At 37.6% G+C, this 14,985-nt stretch overlaps 1 protein-coding gene across 5 annotated transcripts in view; it reads right to left on the minus strand.

The window, feature by feature from the left end:
* Nucleotides 1-1,812: 1,812 nt before the first annotated feature.
* Nucleotides 1,813-14,985, minus strand: part of tncb (tenascin Cb) — a 109,516-nt gene continuing 96,343 nt past the window's right edge. For 4 of the 5 annotated variants that reach the window (XM_077560905.1, XM_077560904.1, XM_077560907.1 and 1 more), the window contains 10 exons: nucleotides 12,751-12,894; nucleotides 12,209-12,328; nucleotides 11,824-11,967; nucleotides 11,553-11,683; nucleotides 10,331-10,463; nucleotides 7,548-7,699; nucleotides 5,840-5,936; nucleotides 5,294-5,455; nucleotides 5,042-5,205; nucleotides 1,813-4,453 (listed from right to left, as the gene is read on the minus strand). In XM_077560905.1, the coding sequence (XP_077417031.1) occupies nucleotides 4,343-4,453; nucleotides 5,042-5,205; nucleotides 5,294-5,455; nucleotides 5,840-5,936; nucleotides 7,548-7,699; nucleotides 10,331-10,463; nucleotides 11,553-11,683; nucleotides 11,824-11,967; nucleotides 12,209-12,328; nucleotides 12,751-12,894 (1,358 nt within the window). In that variant the 3' untranslated portion in view covers nucleotides 1,813-4,342. The remainder of the gene's footprint in view (nucleotides 4,454-5,041; nucleotides 5,206-5,293; nucleotides 5,456-5,839; nucleotides 5,937-7,547; nucleotides 7,700-10,330; nucleotides 10,464-11,552; nucleotides 11,684-11,823; nucleotides 11,968-12,208; nucleotides 12,329-12,750; nucleotides 12,895-14,985) is intronic. The other variant, XM_077560906.1, reaches the window with a different exon arrangement.

Here is a 14,985-nt window from a genome sequence, read left to right on the forward strand (position 1 = left end):
GTGGGTTTGCTCCGGTTTCCTCCCACATTCCAAAGACATGTGTGGCAGGTTAATTGAAAACTCCAAATTGTCCATAGGTGTGATTGTGAGTGTGGATGGTTGTTCGTCTATGTGTGCCCTACGATTGGCTGGCAACCAGTTCAGGGTGTACCCCGCCTACTGCCTGAAGCCAGCTGGGATAGGTTCCAGCGCCCCCCGCGACCCTTGTAAGGAGAAGCGGTTAAGAAAATGGATGGATGGATGGATAATAACAATAATGACGATAATAATAGTGATCTTTCAATACTTTGGCTTATCTGTGTAAAGGTTATCATAGTTAACAAAAATTAACGAAATAACTAGTGCTGTCAAAGTTAAAGCTCATTGATTAATCATAAAAAATTATCGCATTAATCATGTAATAATGCAGATTAATCACACTATTAAATATGACCACATATGATCCTTTAGCTTGACAGCGGATGGTTACGTTAAAGAGACACTCAGTAGTCCCTAGCAGCATCTAGTGTTGAACTAATAATTCATTCATTAAAAATAACGACTGCTTATGTCAGTCGTATGTAAAAAAAAAAATAATTGTATCGCATAAACATTTATATACATATATATATATATATATATAATCGTAAGTCTAGTAATCACTAATTATTTTACATGGCTGTCGTCTCACCTTGTGTCCGCCATGTTTTCCCGCCATCTTTCTCGAAAAAGACAATTTCAGCAACGCGTTTCTCATCGCGTTTAGAGACTCGTTTGCAGCCGAACTTCCGGTTTGTACGCCAACCCCCACCATACCAAAGAGAAGAAGAAGAAATTACGGTCTGCGCGGAGAGCATTGAAAAGTATCACACCATCGAACCTTCAGCTGCCCGATGTGTGAGGACGACTAGTCGTTGACTGAGATACGGCCAAAAATAAATGAGTCTTATGGTGTGTACCATTTGAGCACTTCCGGTAAGCTTCACATGCCTGTAGCGAAATAGATTTTTCATCTATATGTGAAAGCTTATGTGCATTTCATAGGCTGTACTTTAAGATGTCCTATGGAGTTAACATGCAACAGAAATTTATATTTTGTATCCTTGAAAACAAAACAAAGCAGTGGTTGATACTTCCCACTCATGAAATGTTATGGCAGAACCGTTTTAATGAAAGAATGCTTTAACATGAAAATAGTCATATTCTTGTTGGAACTATTATTATTATTATCATTATTATTATTATATATTGTTATTTTTTCTTAACATTGGATGAAATTAATGGCAACTTTGTGTTCATATAATTTGTAATTCCTGATCGTGAAACGGCCGCACTGCCACGAGAACCGATCTTTTTTTTTTTGTGTGTGTGTTTAGCTTAGGGGCTAGCTAGTGTTGACATTTAAAACAGTTAAAATATAAATTGAAACAGTTAAATGTCAACACTAGCTGCCTGGTTTGGTTAGATACTGTAGCTGTGTGTTTTTAGACAGGGAGCTAATTAGCTGCTTGCCTGGAGTCCAACAAAACATGCGTCCCTAAATGTCTTAAAACGGAGACCAAAATTGCCACCATTGTCAGATAAAAACACATTACATCACTACGGATTAAAAAAAAAATGTTTGGGGGGGGGTGAATGGTTAGTGCTGACATCCTTTTTACATACATAGAAACCTTTCATTTAAGCGCCCATGTTTGCTCATCCCAATCAAGTGTTCCTTTAAGGATAATAAATATTCATGACTCCAAGTTTCTTCTATGTATTTCTTTGGTCTGCCATTTTAAATAATGTTAGAATTGTCTAGACTAGAGAGTAAATTGTCAGAAAAAAACATAATTTAAAACAAAATTTTATTGTAATACAGTTTACAGAGAAACACCTGTTGTCCACCCAGTTATAAACAAACAAATCCATAAGAACCAAATAAACGTACACAGACATTCTATTGATGGTGAGTGGTTAAGTATCCTGCCATGGTGGGAAACAGAGGGGCTTGAAAACATTTACCAGTTTTCTACTTTGCTCATCCAAACATTTTCAACAACAAACTTATGAACTAATGAGTTTACCAGGGTTATACATTGAGAGCATCAAACTCTTTTGTGTCACAACACAACAAATCCTCTTTTTCCACATATAGCTATCGTATTCGCATTATTCCAAGTATGAAAAAAAAATATATTTACTCAATAATAGGTCCTGCCTTGGTTTCATCAAACACATTAATATAAAGGAGTGTTTCAGTGTTTTAAAGGGGACATATTATGACAAAATGTCATTTCTGGTGTACAAATGCTTGGGTAAGAGAGTTCCTGCCCGCCCATCAAGTGTGAAATTAAGCAAGTCAATCTTTTGAGATGCCCATTTCTGGAAATGCGTCTCAGCGAGCTGTTTTGAATTTTGAGTCACTGTGACCAACCGTGTGACTAACAGCACCTCCATAACAAATTTCTCCACCCATGACTTGACAGGTAGGCGTGGCCAAGATACACAGTTTTCAAAACGACTAGCATATTTGTGTCTGGCCAAATGTCTGCTGCATAGATTTGCAGAAAATAAACTGAAAAGTGTATATTTGAGTGTGGCTCGGTAATAAATTTCTGCCTCTAAGCTCGCCTTTCTCTTCGGACTCGGAAGCGTTTGAGGACAAATAGCCTCTACCATAAACAAAACACTTAAGCTGCACTCAATGTCATCGAAAAGAAAGCCCATTGGCTCTGTAGAACAAGGGGCACAGTAGATGCCCCCCCAATTTTAAGTAGAGCGTTATAAGTGGATATTACATTATTAGCTGATGAATTGTTAAAAAAAAAAAGAAAGAAAAAAAGCACAATATGTCTCCTTTAATTCACAACACAGTGGCTATTGACTCAGGGGCTCCTGAAATGAGTGGAAAGTATTGATGGGAAAATGAAGCTTCATGAATCACTTGTGATATTTTTTGACTCCTCTAGATGGCACTGTTGGTTTAAACATGTAGTGGTAATTTAAGTCATTCACTCCCAGCCATTTTCACTTCGCTCCCAGCTGTTTTACTGGATTTTGACTGATTTTGCAAGACCCACGGACTATCCATCCATCCATCCATTTTCTTAGCCGCTTTTCCTCACAAGGGTCGCGGGGAGTGCTGGAGCCTATCCCAGCTGGCTTCGGGCAGTAGGCGGGGTACACCCTGAACTGGTTGCCAGCCAATCGCAGGGCAGACCCACGGACTATTGTGTTCGATTGTTATAAAAACATGGAACATACCAAAAGAAAGATTAGAGTCTCTTCTTTCATCAGGATAAAAAGTATATTCGTATCTGTTTCTGTTTTGCAGCGATTAGCATGAGAATATAGCTAAGTTTCATCATTATTCAAAAATATGTTAAAAACACTGGGAAAAAGAGCTTTTTTGCAACATGGCCCTGGTTCATCTCTTATACTCTGCTGCCACCTGCTGGCCGTTTTTTGTGATAACTACCATTGCTTTACGCGACCTCTTCAGGTCAGAAGCTGCATCAAAACCTTCTGTGTGCTCTAGCATAAGAAAAACCCCATAAAAAACATATACATGTGTTTTTGGGACCATGGCAATATTCAAGAGAACATGTTTATATGTTTTTGGTAGCCATTACCTTTAAACCATTTAGAGTAGTAAAAAATATCCCAAGTGCTTCATTTCCCCATGACTAGTGGAAAGTATTGCATCCAATATGTCTTTCATTTTGTTTGTATCAATATCTATCCTATCATCAATTCGCTAGCTGTAGAGGGGTGTGAGGAAACCAGGGGAGGATAAAGTGGCACAGAGACGACAAGTTAAGTCACACAAAGACCAACAAACGGCAATTTACGTTGAGGGGGGTTCAAAGGTGTGGAGAAGGGGGGTCAGTGTCTTTGATTTGACTTGTGCTATTATCTCTTCTAATTTTGTAATCATAACTGTGCTTTGCACGCTATAGAGCTAACGGTGAAATCCACAAACTTAACATGGCTTGGCTCGTGAGATAGATCAATTCATTAATTTATATAACATAATGCCCAAGCTGCACACATGCCTCGTGACAAATGCTGCAAACACAAGAGATTTGGATAACCAGGTCTCGTATAATTGTTCTGTTCTCTTTGGTGTGACTGAGGATCTGTTCGGGCTTCACTTAAGTCCAGTTTGCAACAAGCATACAAATTTTGGCACAGGCAGCAGTGAGTGGGTATAGACAGCCTGTAAGAGAACAGTAGGTTGTGTTGATCTGCATGGAAGCAGCACGGGCCTTGGCAGTGGCTTTGGTTGTTGCATGGTGGGTCGAGGTTTAGGTCTGGGTTGAGGTGTCTTGTGGGGACGCCAAAAAGAATAGTAGCAATGTTGTTGTAGACGATGCGCTTATGAGCGTTTCCTCCGTCCCTCCAGATTCCTGAAGTTGGATGGCCTAATTTTCATCTCTGCAAACTCAATGGAGTGCTCGTGGCCCTTCCAGTGGAACCAGTTGACGCCCTGGGGATGAACAAGTGCAATCCATTTCAAAATAAGTCTGGTTTGGAAAAAGCCAAAATGATGTTGTAAATATTATGTTTTGTCAGAAGAATCAGCCTTGTTTTAATGAATACTTTTGTCCATATAGTGTAGTTTAGGGCTGCTCGATTATTAAAAAAATAATAATCAAGATTATTTTGGCAATAATTGAAATCACGATTATTCAAACGATTATTATTATTTTTTTGGTTAAGAACAATTAAAAAAATAGAAACACTATAATTATCTAAGTTCCTTTTGGACCAAATAGCATTTATAAGAATATAATTATTTATTTATGTTGGCAAAAACTTGAAGTTGGAGTGTAGCATATGCACTGTGTGGTAGGTAGTGTGTTTAAATGTAAAAAAACAATAATATTAATATTAAGACAAATGAAATTCTTCGAAACACAATAATTATGCAAGTTATTTTTGGATGAAACAAAATGTATTAAATTAGTTATTCTATAATTTAAAAAAGGTGTTAAAATAAGTTGCTGATAAAAATGTTCATTGCGGCGAGTGTGCCCTTCTCCCTCTTCCCAGGAACTTATTCAATCAATCGTACCTTGCTGTGACTGTTATCACCATATCTTCCCATGAGGTTGACACGGTGGCAGTTTTTATACCAGAAAGCACCCTTGTATGAAAGAGCACAGTTGGTAACAGCGATGTCATTGTCATGGTCATAAGTTGAGAAAGGACGACCATGGTGGTAGGTCATTGAATCACCTTCAAAGACAGACAATAGTGTCATTTTTGTGTACACTACCACAAGAGATTTGTTAAGAACATACAAAATACTTTTAATCATCTTTACCTGCCGTTCCACTATATCCCCCAACATGAACTTTGTAACGAGTACGAGGTTCGGAGACAGAGAACTTGTCGTAATGAGCGTAGGCTGTTTCTCCTTTATCCCTTAGGTCTACTCGCAGCTCATATTGACCGCCTGCGGTAATCTTATGCAGGTTGGACAGGCCTGCGGGCATAACAAAGTGTTAGAATTGCACATTGAAGGATAGTCAAAGACAGATTTTAAAGGTTTGATATCCACGGTGAAGTATTTTTAGTATTCACTGTAGGGTCATCTTGAGACCAAACTCTGCTAATTAGTCGCCAAATAAATATTGGTCAGCCAATTTAATGGGAAGCTAGCAAAGTAAAACATACGCCTTTTTCCTACCCATTAAACATGATCATGAATCAATGACACTACATTTTTACAGAAATATATACATGACAATAATAAAGGGATTGATGTATTACATTATTATGTATGAAAAGTATGAAAAATTTGCCCAATTGAAAACAATAACCAGAATCTTTGACAAAATGATTTGGTGTATTGTTTACTAGAAATTACCCAGCCAGAATTCATCATTCAAATCTCCGAAGCCAGTTGTGTAATTCTTCCAGTTGCGGAAAAACTCAAGTCTGCCACTTTGACGTTTGAGGAAAATCTGTAATGAAAAAAAGATTTTTAAAAAGATAAGATAAAATGCATTTTATTTTGCAGGATCAAAAAAAGAATGGTCTAAGTCATTTTCTTGTTCCCACTTTTTTTCTTCTGCCAGAAAACACAAAAAACTGAACCAAATACCGGTTATGTTGTATTTATTAATAACTTCATTTCAGGGGTAGAATTCAATAATCTAGTAAGGCGGTCAATATTAATGCGTTAATTTAGGAGATGAATTTAGAATTAACTCAGTGTGCAGTCAAACTTGAAGGAGTGACTGGCAGGAAGAAGAATAAACATGGACTATACTATATATACTGTATATATATATATATAGGTAGTTTTACTTCCTGATTTACTTGATTGATGCTTGTTGGAGAAGTAATTTGTACACTTTGCAGAGCCAAATTCAAACAGCATATTATGTGTACACCTTTGGCGTATCATCTCAGAGCAAAATTCCGTGCTCAAGTTTCTTCCATGGGGCCTCGCAAACCAATAATGCTGACGTGTGGAGCTCGTGAGTAGAACTAAACCTGTAAGCAAGAAGTTCTGAGAATTGTTTGAGTCCATTTTCATCATTTTGTTTAATACTTGTGTTTTACAGGAGAAGTATTCTATTTAAGGATCAAAGAAAGTTATCAGAAGTCTGATTTTAAATATACTTTCTATTTGATGATTTTACATTCATTCCAAGATTTTACCCAAATAAATATCTGTTATAACCTTTCAAGAAAACAGTAGAAGCAGAAGCAGAAAAATGTGATTAATCACGATGAATCTCGATTAGTTAGAGAACATTGTGTGATTGATTAGTTAGAAAAATTTGAATCGTTTGACAACACTAATAATCTGTTTAATTAAAAGGTAGAGTCTTAAGTTTTCACTCAGAAATAAACACTTCATATGAAATCCTTCTCAATCAACACCTCTGGGCGTTAATGTGTGGTGGTCATTTTGTCATCAACCACCACCCTTCCAATCTGTATTTTGCTATTTTGTTGAGTTTTGCCATAAGACGGACGTTTCTGGGCGGAAAGTCAATGTTTACCCCTCCAGCCAATCACAAAGCAGGGGGCGTGTCGCTGAAGGCAGGCGCAATGTTGACGAGAAGAGTGGGGGTTGAGCCATGGGTTGAGCCACTGGTAGAGTCCGTTTTGAATTGTTTGTTTACAAACAGAAACAGTCAAAACTTAAGACCCTACCTTTTAAATTTGAGCAAATTTTAGCAGAGGTGGCCAGCCTCATGAGGAAAACATTTTTTTTTCAGTCAAAATATGACTTATTTTTAAAATGTGTTGATACGGTACTACTGTATACAGAGGTTTCATGAAAAAAAAAGAGAGGTATAGAATACAAAAACCTGAATCATGATGATCAAACACCTCGCTATAAGGCAAGCAGAAACAATGGATATATAATGACAGTTATCAAGTTCATTTTATTATAGAGCTTTTTTAAAACAATTTTGAGAAAGTTACTAAAGTAAAAGTAAAATTTCACTGCTGCTACTATCATTTTCTGGAATTTCAATAAGTGACCTCTAAACGATTTTAAAGTAACTACGTTTACAATCTCTATTCAACATATGTGGAGTATGTCAGGAACTCACAATCCATCCACCTCCATCAGAGGTCATGTCGCAGTTGACTTGAAGGGGCTGGCTCTCATCTCCACCCAGATAGATGGTGTACAGGCCAGACGTGGTGTCACCATTTAGCAAAGCCTGGGAACAGTCCCTCGGATATTTGTAGAGCACGCCAGCTAGAGAGACAGATACACACACACGCTACATAAGTTCTGGCTCCCAAATGGAATGGATCTTTATTGTTATTGCAGATGCAAAAACACAGAGCAACACAATTGACTTAACAGATTCAACCCATCCGAGAAAAATTAAAAAACAATGATAAACAGAGGGAGACAGGACTGAAAGTCTTGTTGGTACTTGTTTATCACCGCCCCCGAGCTCTTAGAAAAGACGTTGCTCTTAGAAGAGCTGACCAATAAAGAGCAATAATTGTAAAAATAATAATGATTAAAGCATGATGTCATAGCATCATGCTATTAAGGCAATCGAAATAGTTTGAACACTATATGAGAGAGATCGCTACAGAAATACCCGAGCAACACACCAATGTCATGAGGTCGGCATGCGAGGGGGTTCTGTATAGTATTAAATGGAATTGGACAATTTACAATGGCCCATCAGTTGACAATGGCAGCGGTTGGAAACCCGCGGCTCTCGAGCCACACAAACATGACATAAACATAACGTTTTCCAGTGCTGTCAAAATGGCATTTTATGGAATGAATATTTTTCCCTCTTTTTTATTCATTCCATGGATACCACAAGTTCACAAAAACTTTTGTGCTATATACCTTATTGACAATTCCGAGATGACGTCACAAGTCAAGATGGCCGTCAATTTGTTGAACGAAATCTATCTGCTATTGAAAAGCGTTGGACTTTGGATTGTTGTTATTTGATTTGTGAAGATTATTTTGATTTCAAAATGCAATGAAATGTCGTTTGTATGATAGTCACAGGAAAAAACATTACATATTGCCATTTGTTTTCACCGTATAAAGGAAGCATTTGCATTGTGTTGCATTGGGGACATATAAGAAATGCCCGGATGTTCGGAAATGTCAATAGAAGCTCTTAAATAAACATTACACACACATAATAATAATTAATAATACCCCACAGCTAGTTTTAATGACAGCCTATTAGCCCAACATCACTGCAAGACTTGTAGCATAGAAGTAACTTACACTTATGGTTTGTACTAAATAATAGTTAATAATTTAGCTAATAATAGTTTCATGCCAGCTGATTTAGTTAGATTTAAAAATATATATTTTTCAACACAATTAACCTCAATGCAAATGCTTCGATCACCAATGACGTATTGGATTGTTTTTGCTTGTGACTACTAATAATAATACTAACCGGACACAAACAACAGTTCATCACATTTTGAAGTCAAAATAATCCCCACAAAACAAATTACAATGATTCAAAGTCCAATGCTTTTCAATGCACGGATCACAGAGAGCTTCCTTTCATTACTCTTACTATGTGGTGGTTATCACGTTATCTATTATTGAATTAGCATATAGCATTTTAATCTAGGTGGCTTATATCGGCTAATTTATGCTCAATTGTTTGTGCTGTATGAGACTTCATAACAAAATTATTATAGGTAGGGAATAGAGGACAAACAAACAATACAATTTCACTGAATTCATAACACAGTTACCTGGCTGGGGTGGAGCAGCAGGGGAAGGAGATGCATGTGTGTGTGTGTCTGTTCCACACGGCGATGTGGGTAATTAGCGTTCACGTGACAAAGGAAGCGAGCGAGAGAGAGAGAGAGCTAGGTCGAGTGTATGTACGCAGAGGACGCATATTGTTGTTGTTTTTTCACACACGATTAATCATGCAGCTTTTCTAAAAGATTGTGTCAACGTTGACCTGTCCTCAGAAAAGCGCACACTGGCAGCCTCGCTTCCGTCAGCCTGCCCCAAGGCAGTTGTGGCTACTTAAGTAGCTTATCACCACCACAGAGTGAATGTGTGAGTGCATGAATAATAATATCCATTGTGAAGCGTCTTTGAGTTTCAACAATGAAAAGCGCTATATAAATCTGATGCATTATTATTAGTAAATAATCTAGCGAATTATTATATTGGCGTGCAATTGTCAAAGGATATGGAATGAATATTAAATTTAAACATGTCTGTCAACGAAGATTTGCGTCAGCTTGGTATGGTGCCAGGGAAGTGGTTGTCGCAAACACTTCACAAAGACAGTGAAGGAAAGGGCCATTAAAATGGCCGGTGACATAGCCAATCAGCAATAATTTCAGTAATTAATCAAAGAAGCGAACATTATTGCCATTCTCGATGGAAAACAACATCAACAACTGTGGTTGTGTGTTGTCAGGATGACACTATATGATGGCGAGTTTCAAAATAAACCTTTGCATAGCCAAAGATTACACGAATATCAATGCCTTGGTTAACTTTTATTTTGAAGTAGTGTCCGGCAGCATGTGGTAGCATGACAGCTCTCTTGACTCATCTCTTGACTCGTTTGTTGAGACCAGTTCATATCGTCACAAACTGTGGCCACCAGTGTCAACACAACTCCATCCCGAAATTCACATTCAACTGTTAATTAAGGATGCTCCAGACAAATTTTTTGGTGGTACAATATGGCACAACATTTTTGGGCTACCGATCCCTGCTTTATGGTGATAAAATGAGTTTGTAGCCCCGTCTCTTTATAGGGTGAATAATAAAGTTTTATAGGACTGAAAACACTTTCTCTCAAATTGAACCTGATGTTTGATGTTTTTATTATGATTTTTTTTAAAATCTCCTTACTGGTGGCGAAGACAGTGCTGATGACTCTGCTTCTCTTGGGCCCGGCGATGGCCTGCAGCCTAGCTGAGTATTCTGTTGAGGCGCTGAGCTGAACCATGTTGTAGGAAACTGCATTGGGACTGAGAACCACCTCCTGAGATGAAGCAAAATTCTGTTACTGAGTGTATTTCTTATATTTAAAGTGAGAAATGCCAACAAATATTGTCAGTGTCTATCTTTAACCCTATAATGTCAAATGTATCATATTAACTCATTCAATCCCAAAAACATATAAATACATTTTTAATGTTTTGTCTTGCACTCCCAAAAACGTATTTATATATGTTTTATGTTTTTTATTTATTTATCCTAGAGCATACAGAAGGCTTTGATGCAGCTTCTGACCTAAAGAGGTTGCTTAAAGCAACGGCAGCTATTGCAAAAACAGTCAGCAGGTGGCAGCAAAGGAAAAGAGATCAACCATGGCCATGTTGCAACAAGCTATTTTTGCCAGTGATTTGTGACAGGTTTGTGAATAATGGTGAAACTTAGTTATATTCTAATGCTAATCGCTGCAAAACGGAAACCGATACAAATATACTTATTTTTCTTGATAAAAGAAGAGACTCAAATTTTTCTTTTGGTAGGTTCCATGTTTTTATAGCAATAAAACTGAATATTCTGTGGGCCTTGCAAAATCAGCCAAACTACTAAAACAGCCAGGAGCGAAGGAGATTGCTTCAGTGAAAATGGCTGGGAGTGAATGAGTTAAATACAAGACATTTTAAGCCCTCAATTTCATGAGTAGAATATTTTTTCCCCCCATTAAAACCCTGACGTATATGATCTGACACAAGTATTGCACGAATAATCCATTAGAGGGCAGTATCACCCAGCTGAACAACCTTGCAAGATTGCCCCATTTGAGAAAGGAGAGACACTTATTAATAGTGGGAAATGTTCTTTCAGATTTTTTTGAAATACTAATATGTTTGATATGTCTGTTTATTATATTTTTGCAAGTTATAAATGTACGAATTTAAAGCATTGTGACCGGTTGTATCAAATATGACACAGATCAAAAGCCATATGTGGAAGTTGATTTTCAAAAAAGTTTGTTTGTTTTTTTTTGTCCAAAAGGACCAATACATACTCTATTTACAAAGAATCAGAATTTTATCTCATATATTTCATGGTTGAGGCTTTATAGGGTTAAAATGTGGGAAGTGCGGTATCTATTCACCCGGATGATGCCATCTGCGGATTCAAAACTGAGGATGTAGCCAGTAATGTCAGCACGTGGCGGTCTCCACGTCAACATGCCTGACTCTGTCTGGATGTTGCTGGCTGCCAAGTCTTGAGGGGCATCCACATCTTAACAGAGAAAGAAAGGGCTGTTAGCGGCTATGAATTGCAATGTTCATTGTCTAATGAATCACAATGTGATCAACATTTTCATTAATTCAATCTGCAACATAATAACTGGATGCTTTTATACTGAAACAAAAACACACCTGTGATAAATTCCGTTGAAGTGACTGCGCTTTTGGCCAAATCTCGAATGGCATAGACCTTTACAGTATATCGTGTTGCTGGCACCAGGGTGGTCATTGCAAACTCCACCACATTTCCTGACACGCGCTCCATCACTGGAGCTACTGGGGGACACAAAAAGGCCAGAATAAAAATCATGCAGCGTGAAAAAGGCTGTGTGTAGTTTAAATGGATTAAATGGTGCGTTGAAATAATTTCTTAATGATGTTTGAGGTATCAAACCCCCAACCATGAAGCTCTTAGGATCACTTGTGTATGCCTACTACTAATATGGCAAATATGCCCCACAGTTGATTGTTGGTAATTGTCCTCGGGTTCAAGCAATGTATGCAAATTCTTACTTACCTGAGTCTGCACTGTAGGTGATAACGTAACCATCTACTGTAGCGATGGCAGGCTGCCAGAGAAGTAGAGCTTCAGTGTCTGTGATGTTGACTGCAGTCAGACCACGGGGTTTATCTAAGGCTGCAACACAAACAAGGATAGACAAACATTAGTAGCTGGTTGAAACGTCTGAAGTAGGAGGCAAATCCAGGTCCAGGAAGTAAAAACCCTGCCACAGTTTGGCTTTAGCCCCAGGTGCTAGCTAGCTAGCTCCCTAGGGCCAATCTAGCTCCCATGGTGTTTGTTTACCTGCTAGCGAGCTAGCTAGCTAGCATCAGGGGCTAAAGCTATACTGTGGCAGGGTTTTTACTTTCTGGACCTGGATCTGTCACCTCTGGTCTGAAGGATGTGGGATAAAGGCTCACCAGCCACTATTAGTGATAAATATATATTTTTAAATCTTGCATCTCATTTGATTGTGTAAGTCTACCTAGTGAAGTTTCTGGCAATTGTATAGCTAAAACGGCATGCATGTTTTTTAGTCAGTGTGACACAAATCTTACCAGTAGTGACACTGTCTGATCCAGGCTCACTCTCCCGTTGAGCTTTGAGTGCAATGATAGTAACCTCGTAGGTGACACCAGGTATCAGGTTGGGAAGGACGGTTTGTGAGTTTGATCCATCCACTGTCACAGTCTTAGCATTTCCTGAGTGTCCAAACAATTCAGTCAGTCAAGAAATATTAATGGCACTGTATATGAAGTACCACCATACAAAATGTAAATCACACACACCATGAAAATAATTCAATTATTAAAGAGCTTATATTGCACATTTGACAAAAGAAGTTGATTTTTTAACATTGACTTTAATTCATAAAAATAATGTCACACAATTGAAATATAAAAATGACCATATTCTTAATTTCATGACTGTTTTGTTACTGTCAAACAAACCGAAATGAGCCACAATTGGACCTCTCTTTCTCCCATTTTCCCTCTTTTATTTCTTCCTTGTGATATAGATAGTTTTGGTCTGCTTTGACATGTTTCCAAAGTTCTAGGGCCACATCAATGAATTTGTGCTCACAGAGAGCGAACAGTAAACCGGTCAGCCAGAAGAGTGCATATTTGGAACACTGAGGGAAAAAAATGTATGTTGGATATTTTTTAAAATTTAAAAAAGGATGGATGCATACATTTAAATCATGTTTTACCAACATAAATATGATTTCATTTTGTGCAATTTCCATGTTGGTGAAACATAATTATTATGTGTGTCCATGTCCATACTATTTTACATGTAAACTGAACAGGCTCTTTTCTTTTGCATTGCTTTAAATTTTATTCTGTTAGTTGTTTCATATACAGGCTTAGTTGTCATTGTCCAGCTTTTGTAAATACTGTAGGCACACAAAGCTTCCCCACTTGAAAGAAATTAAATCACAAATAAGTCTTATTTTAACATTCAGTAGTTTGACAGTTCATCAAGAAGTTTCATTCTGTTAGTCACTGGCAATGGCATTAGGTGAATTTGCATTTGAACTAAATTTAGCATTTTGAGAAAAAATTGCAAAAATAACAAGAGAAAATGTGTTATTGTAAATACGTGTAATTCGTTAGAGCAACATAATACACACTATTTTAATTTCCATGACAGCCTTAGATTTACTCATTTCACTTTTCTCCACATCAAATGAGACTATCACTGTTGTTTGGCGGCCCCTGCAGTAGATGGCGCCATAGGCGACCAGCTGGTTCACCTTTGGCCAGGGCGGGCACTGACTATACCAGGGGTGGGCACACTCGGTCCTCTAGGGCCGGAGTCCTGCAGGTTTTGGATGTTTCTCTTCTCCAACACAGCTGATATATGAACAGCTCATCAACAAGCTCTCCATAAGGTTCGTAACGATCCTGTTGATTGGAATCAGCTGCATTGCAGCAGGGAAACCTCCAAAACCTGCAGGACGCCGGCCCTTGAGGACCGAGTTTGCCCACCACTGGCACTATACTGTATCTGTATACAGACAAATATTTTGCATCATATGCGTATGTACCCTTTGAGTCAGATTTTAATATACTAAAATATATACCTGCTCTATACTATATAATACAGAGCAGGGATGGGAAACTTAAATAATAATAATAATTTTATTTATATAGCACCTTTCAAGCAACACAGCACAAGGTGCTTTACAAACAAATACAATACAAACACATAAAGGCCATCAGGCAGTTAAAACAGTTAGGCATAAGACAATTAAAAAAAGAAAAAGAAAAAGAACAAACATACAAATACAATAAAAGTCAAACAATGTAAAATCAGAAAACGCAAGCCCAAAAAAATAAGTCTTTAAAGGAAACTTAAAAGATGTTAGAGACTCCGCATTTCTAACATGATTAGGAATGCTGTTCCAGAGTCTCGGGCCTTAACAGCAAAAGCTCGATCGCCCTTAGTTTTTAACTTGGATTCTGGGACTACCAATAATTTTTGATTGGCGAATCTTAACAATCTTTTTGGTCTATACGGATTTAAAAGCTCATTAATATATTCTGGTGCCATGCCATGGAGTGCTTTGGTTATTAAGTTATTAATTACATTTTAAAATAAACTCTAAATTGTACCGCCATATATATGAGTGATATGAGTTATTTTACTATTTCTAGTAAGGAGTCATGCAGCAGAATTTTGAACTACTTGTAGTTTGTTCTAAAAAAAATTACTCAAGCAAGAAAATAAAGATTTACAATAATCCAACTTTGACAATACTAAGGCATGAATAATTTTCTCGGTATTCT

The sequence above is a fragment of the Vanacampus margaritifer genome, chromosome 3 (assembly GCF_051991255.1).
Source record: "Vanacampus margaritifer isolate UIUO_Vmar chromosome 3, RoL_Vmar_1.0, whole genome shotgun sequence".
NCBI classification, from domain to species: domain Eukaryota; kingdom Metazoa; phylum Chordata; class Actinopteri; order Syngnathiformes; family Syngnathidae; genus Vanacampus; species Vanacampus margaritifer.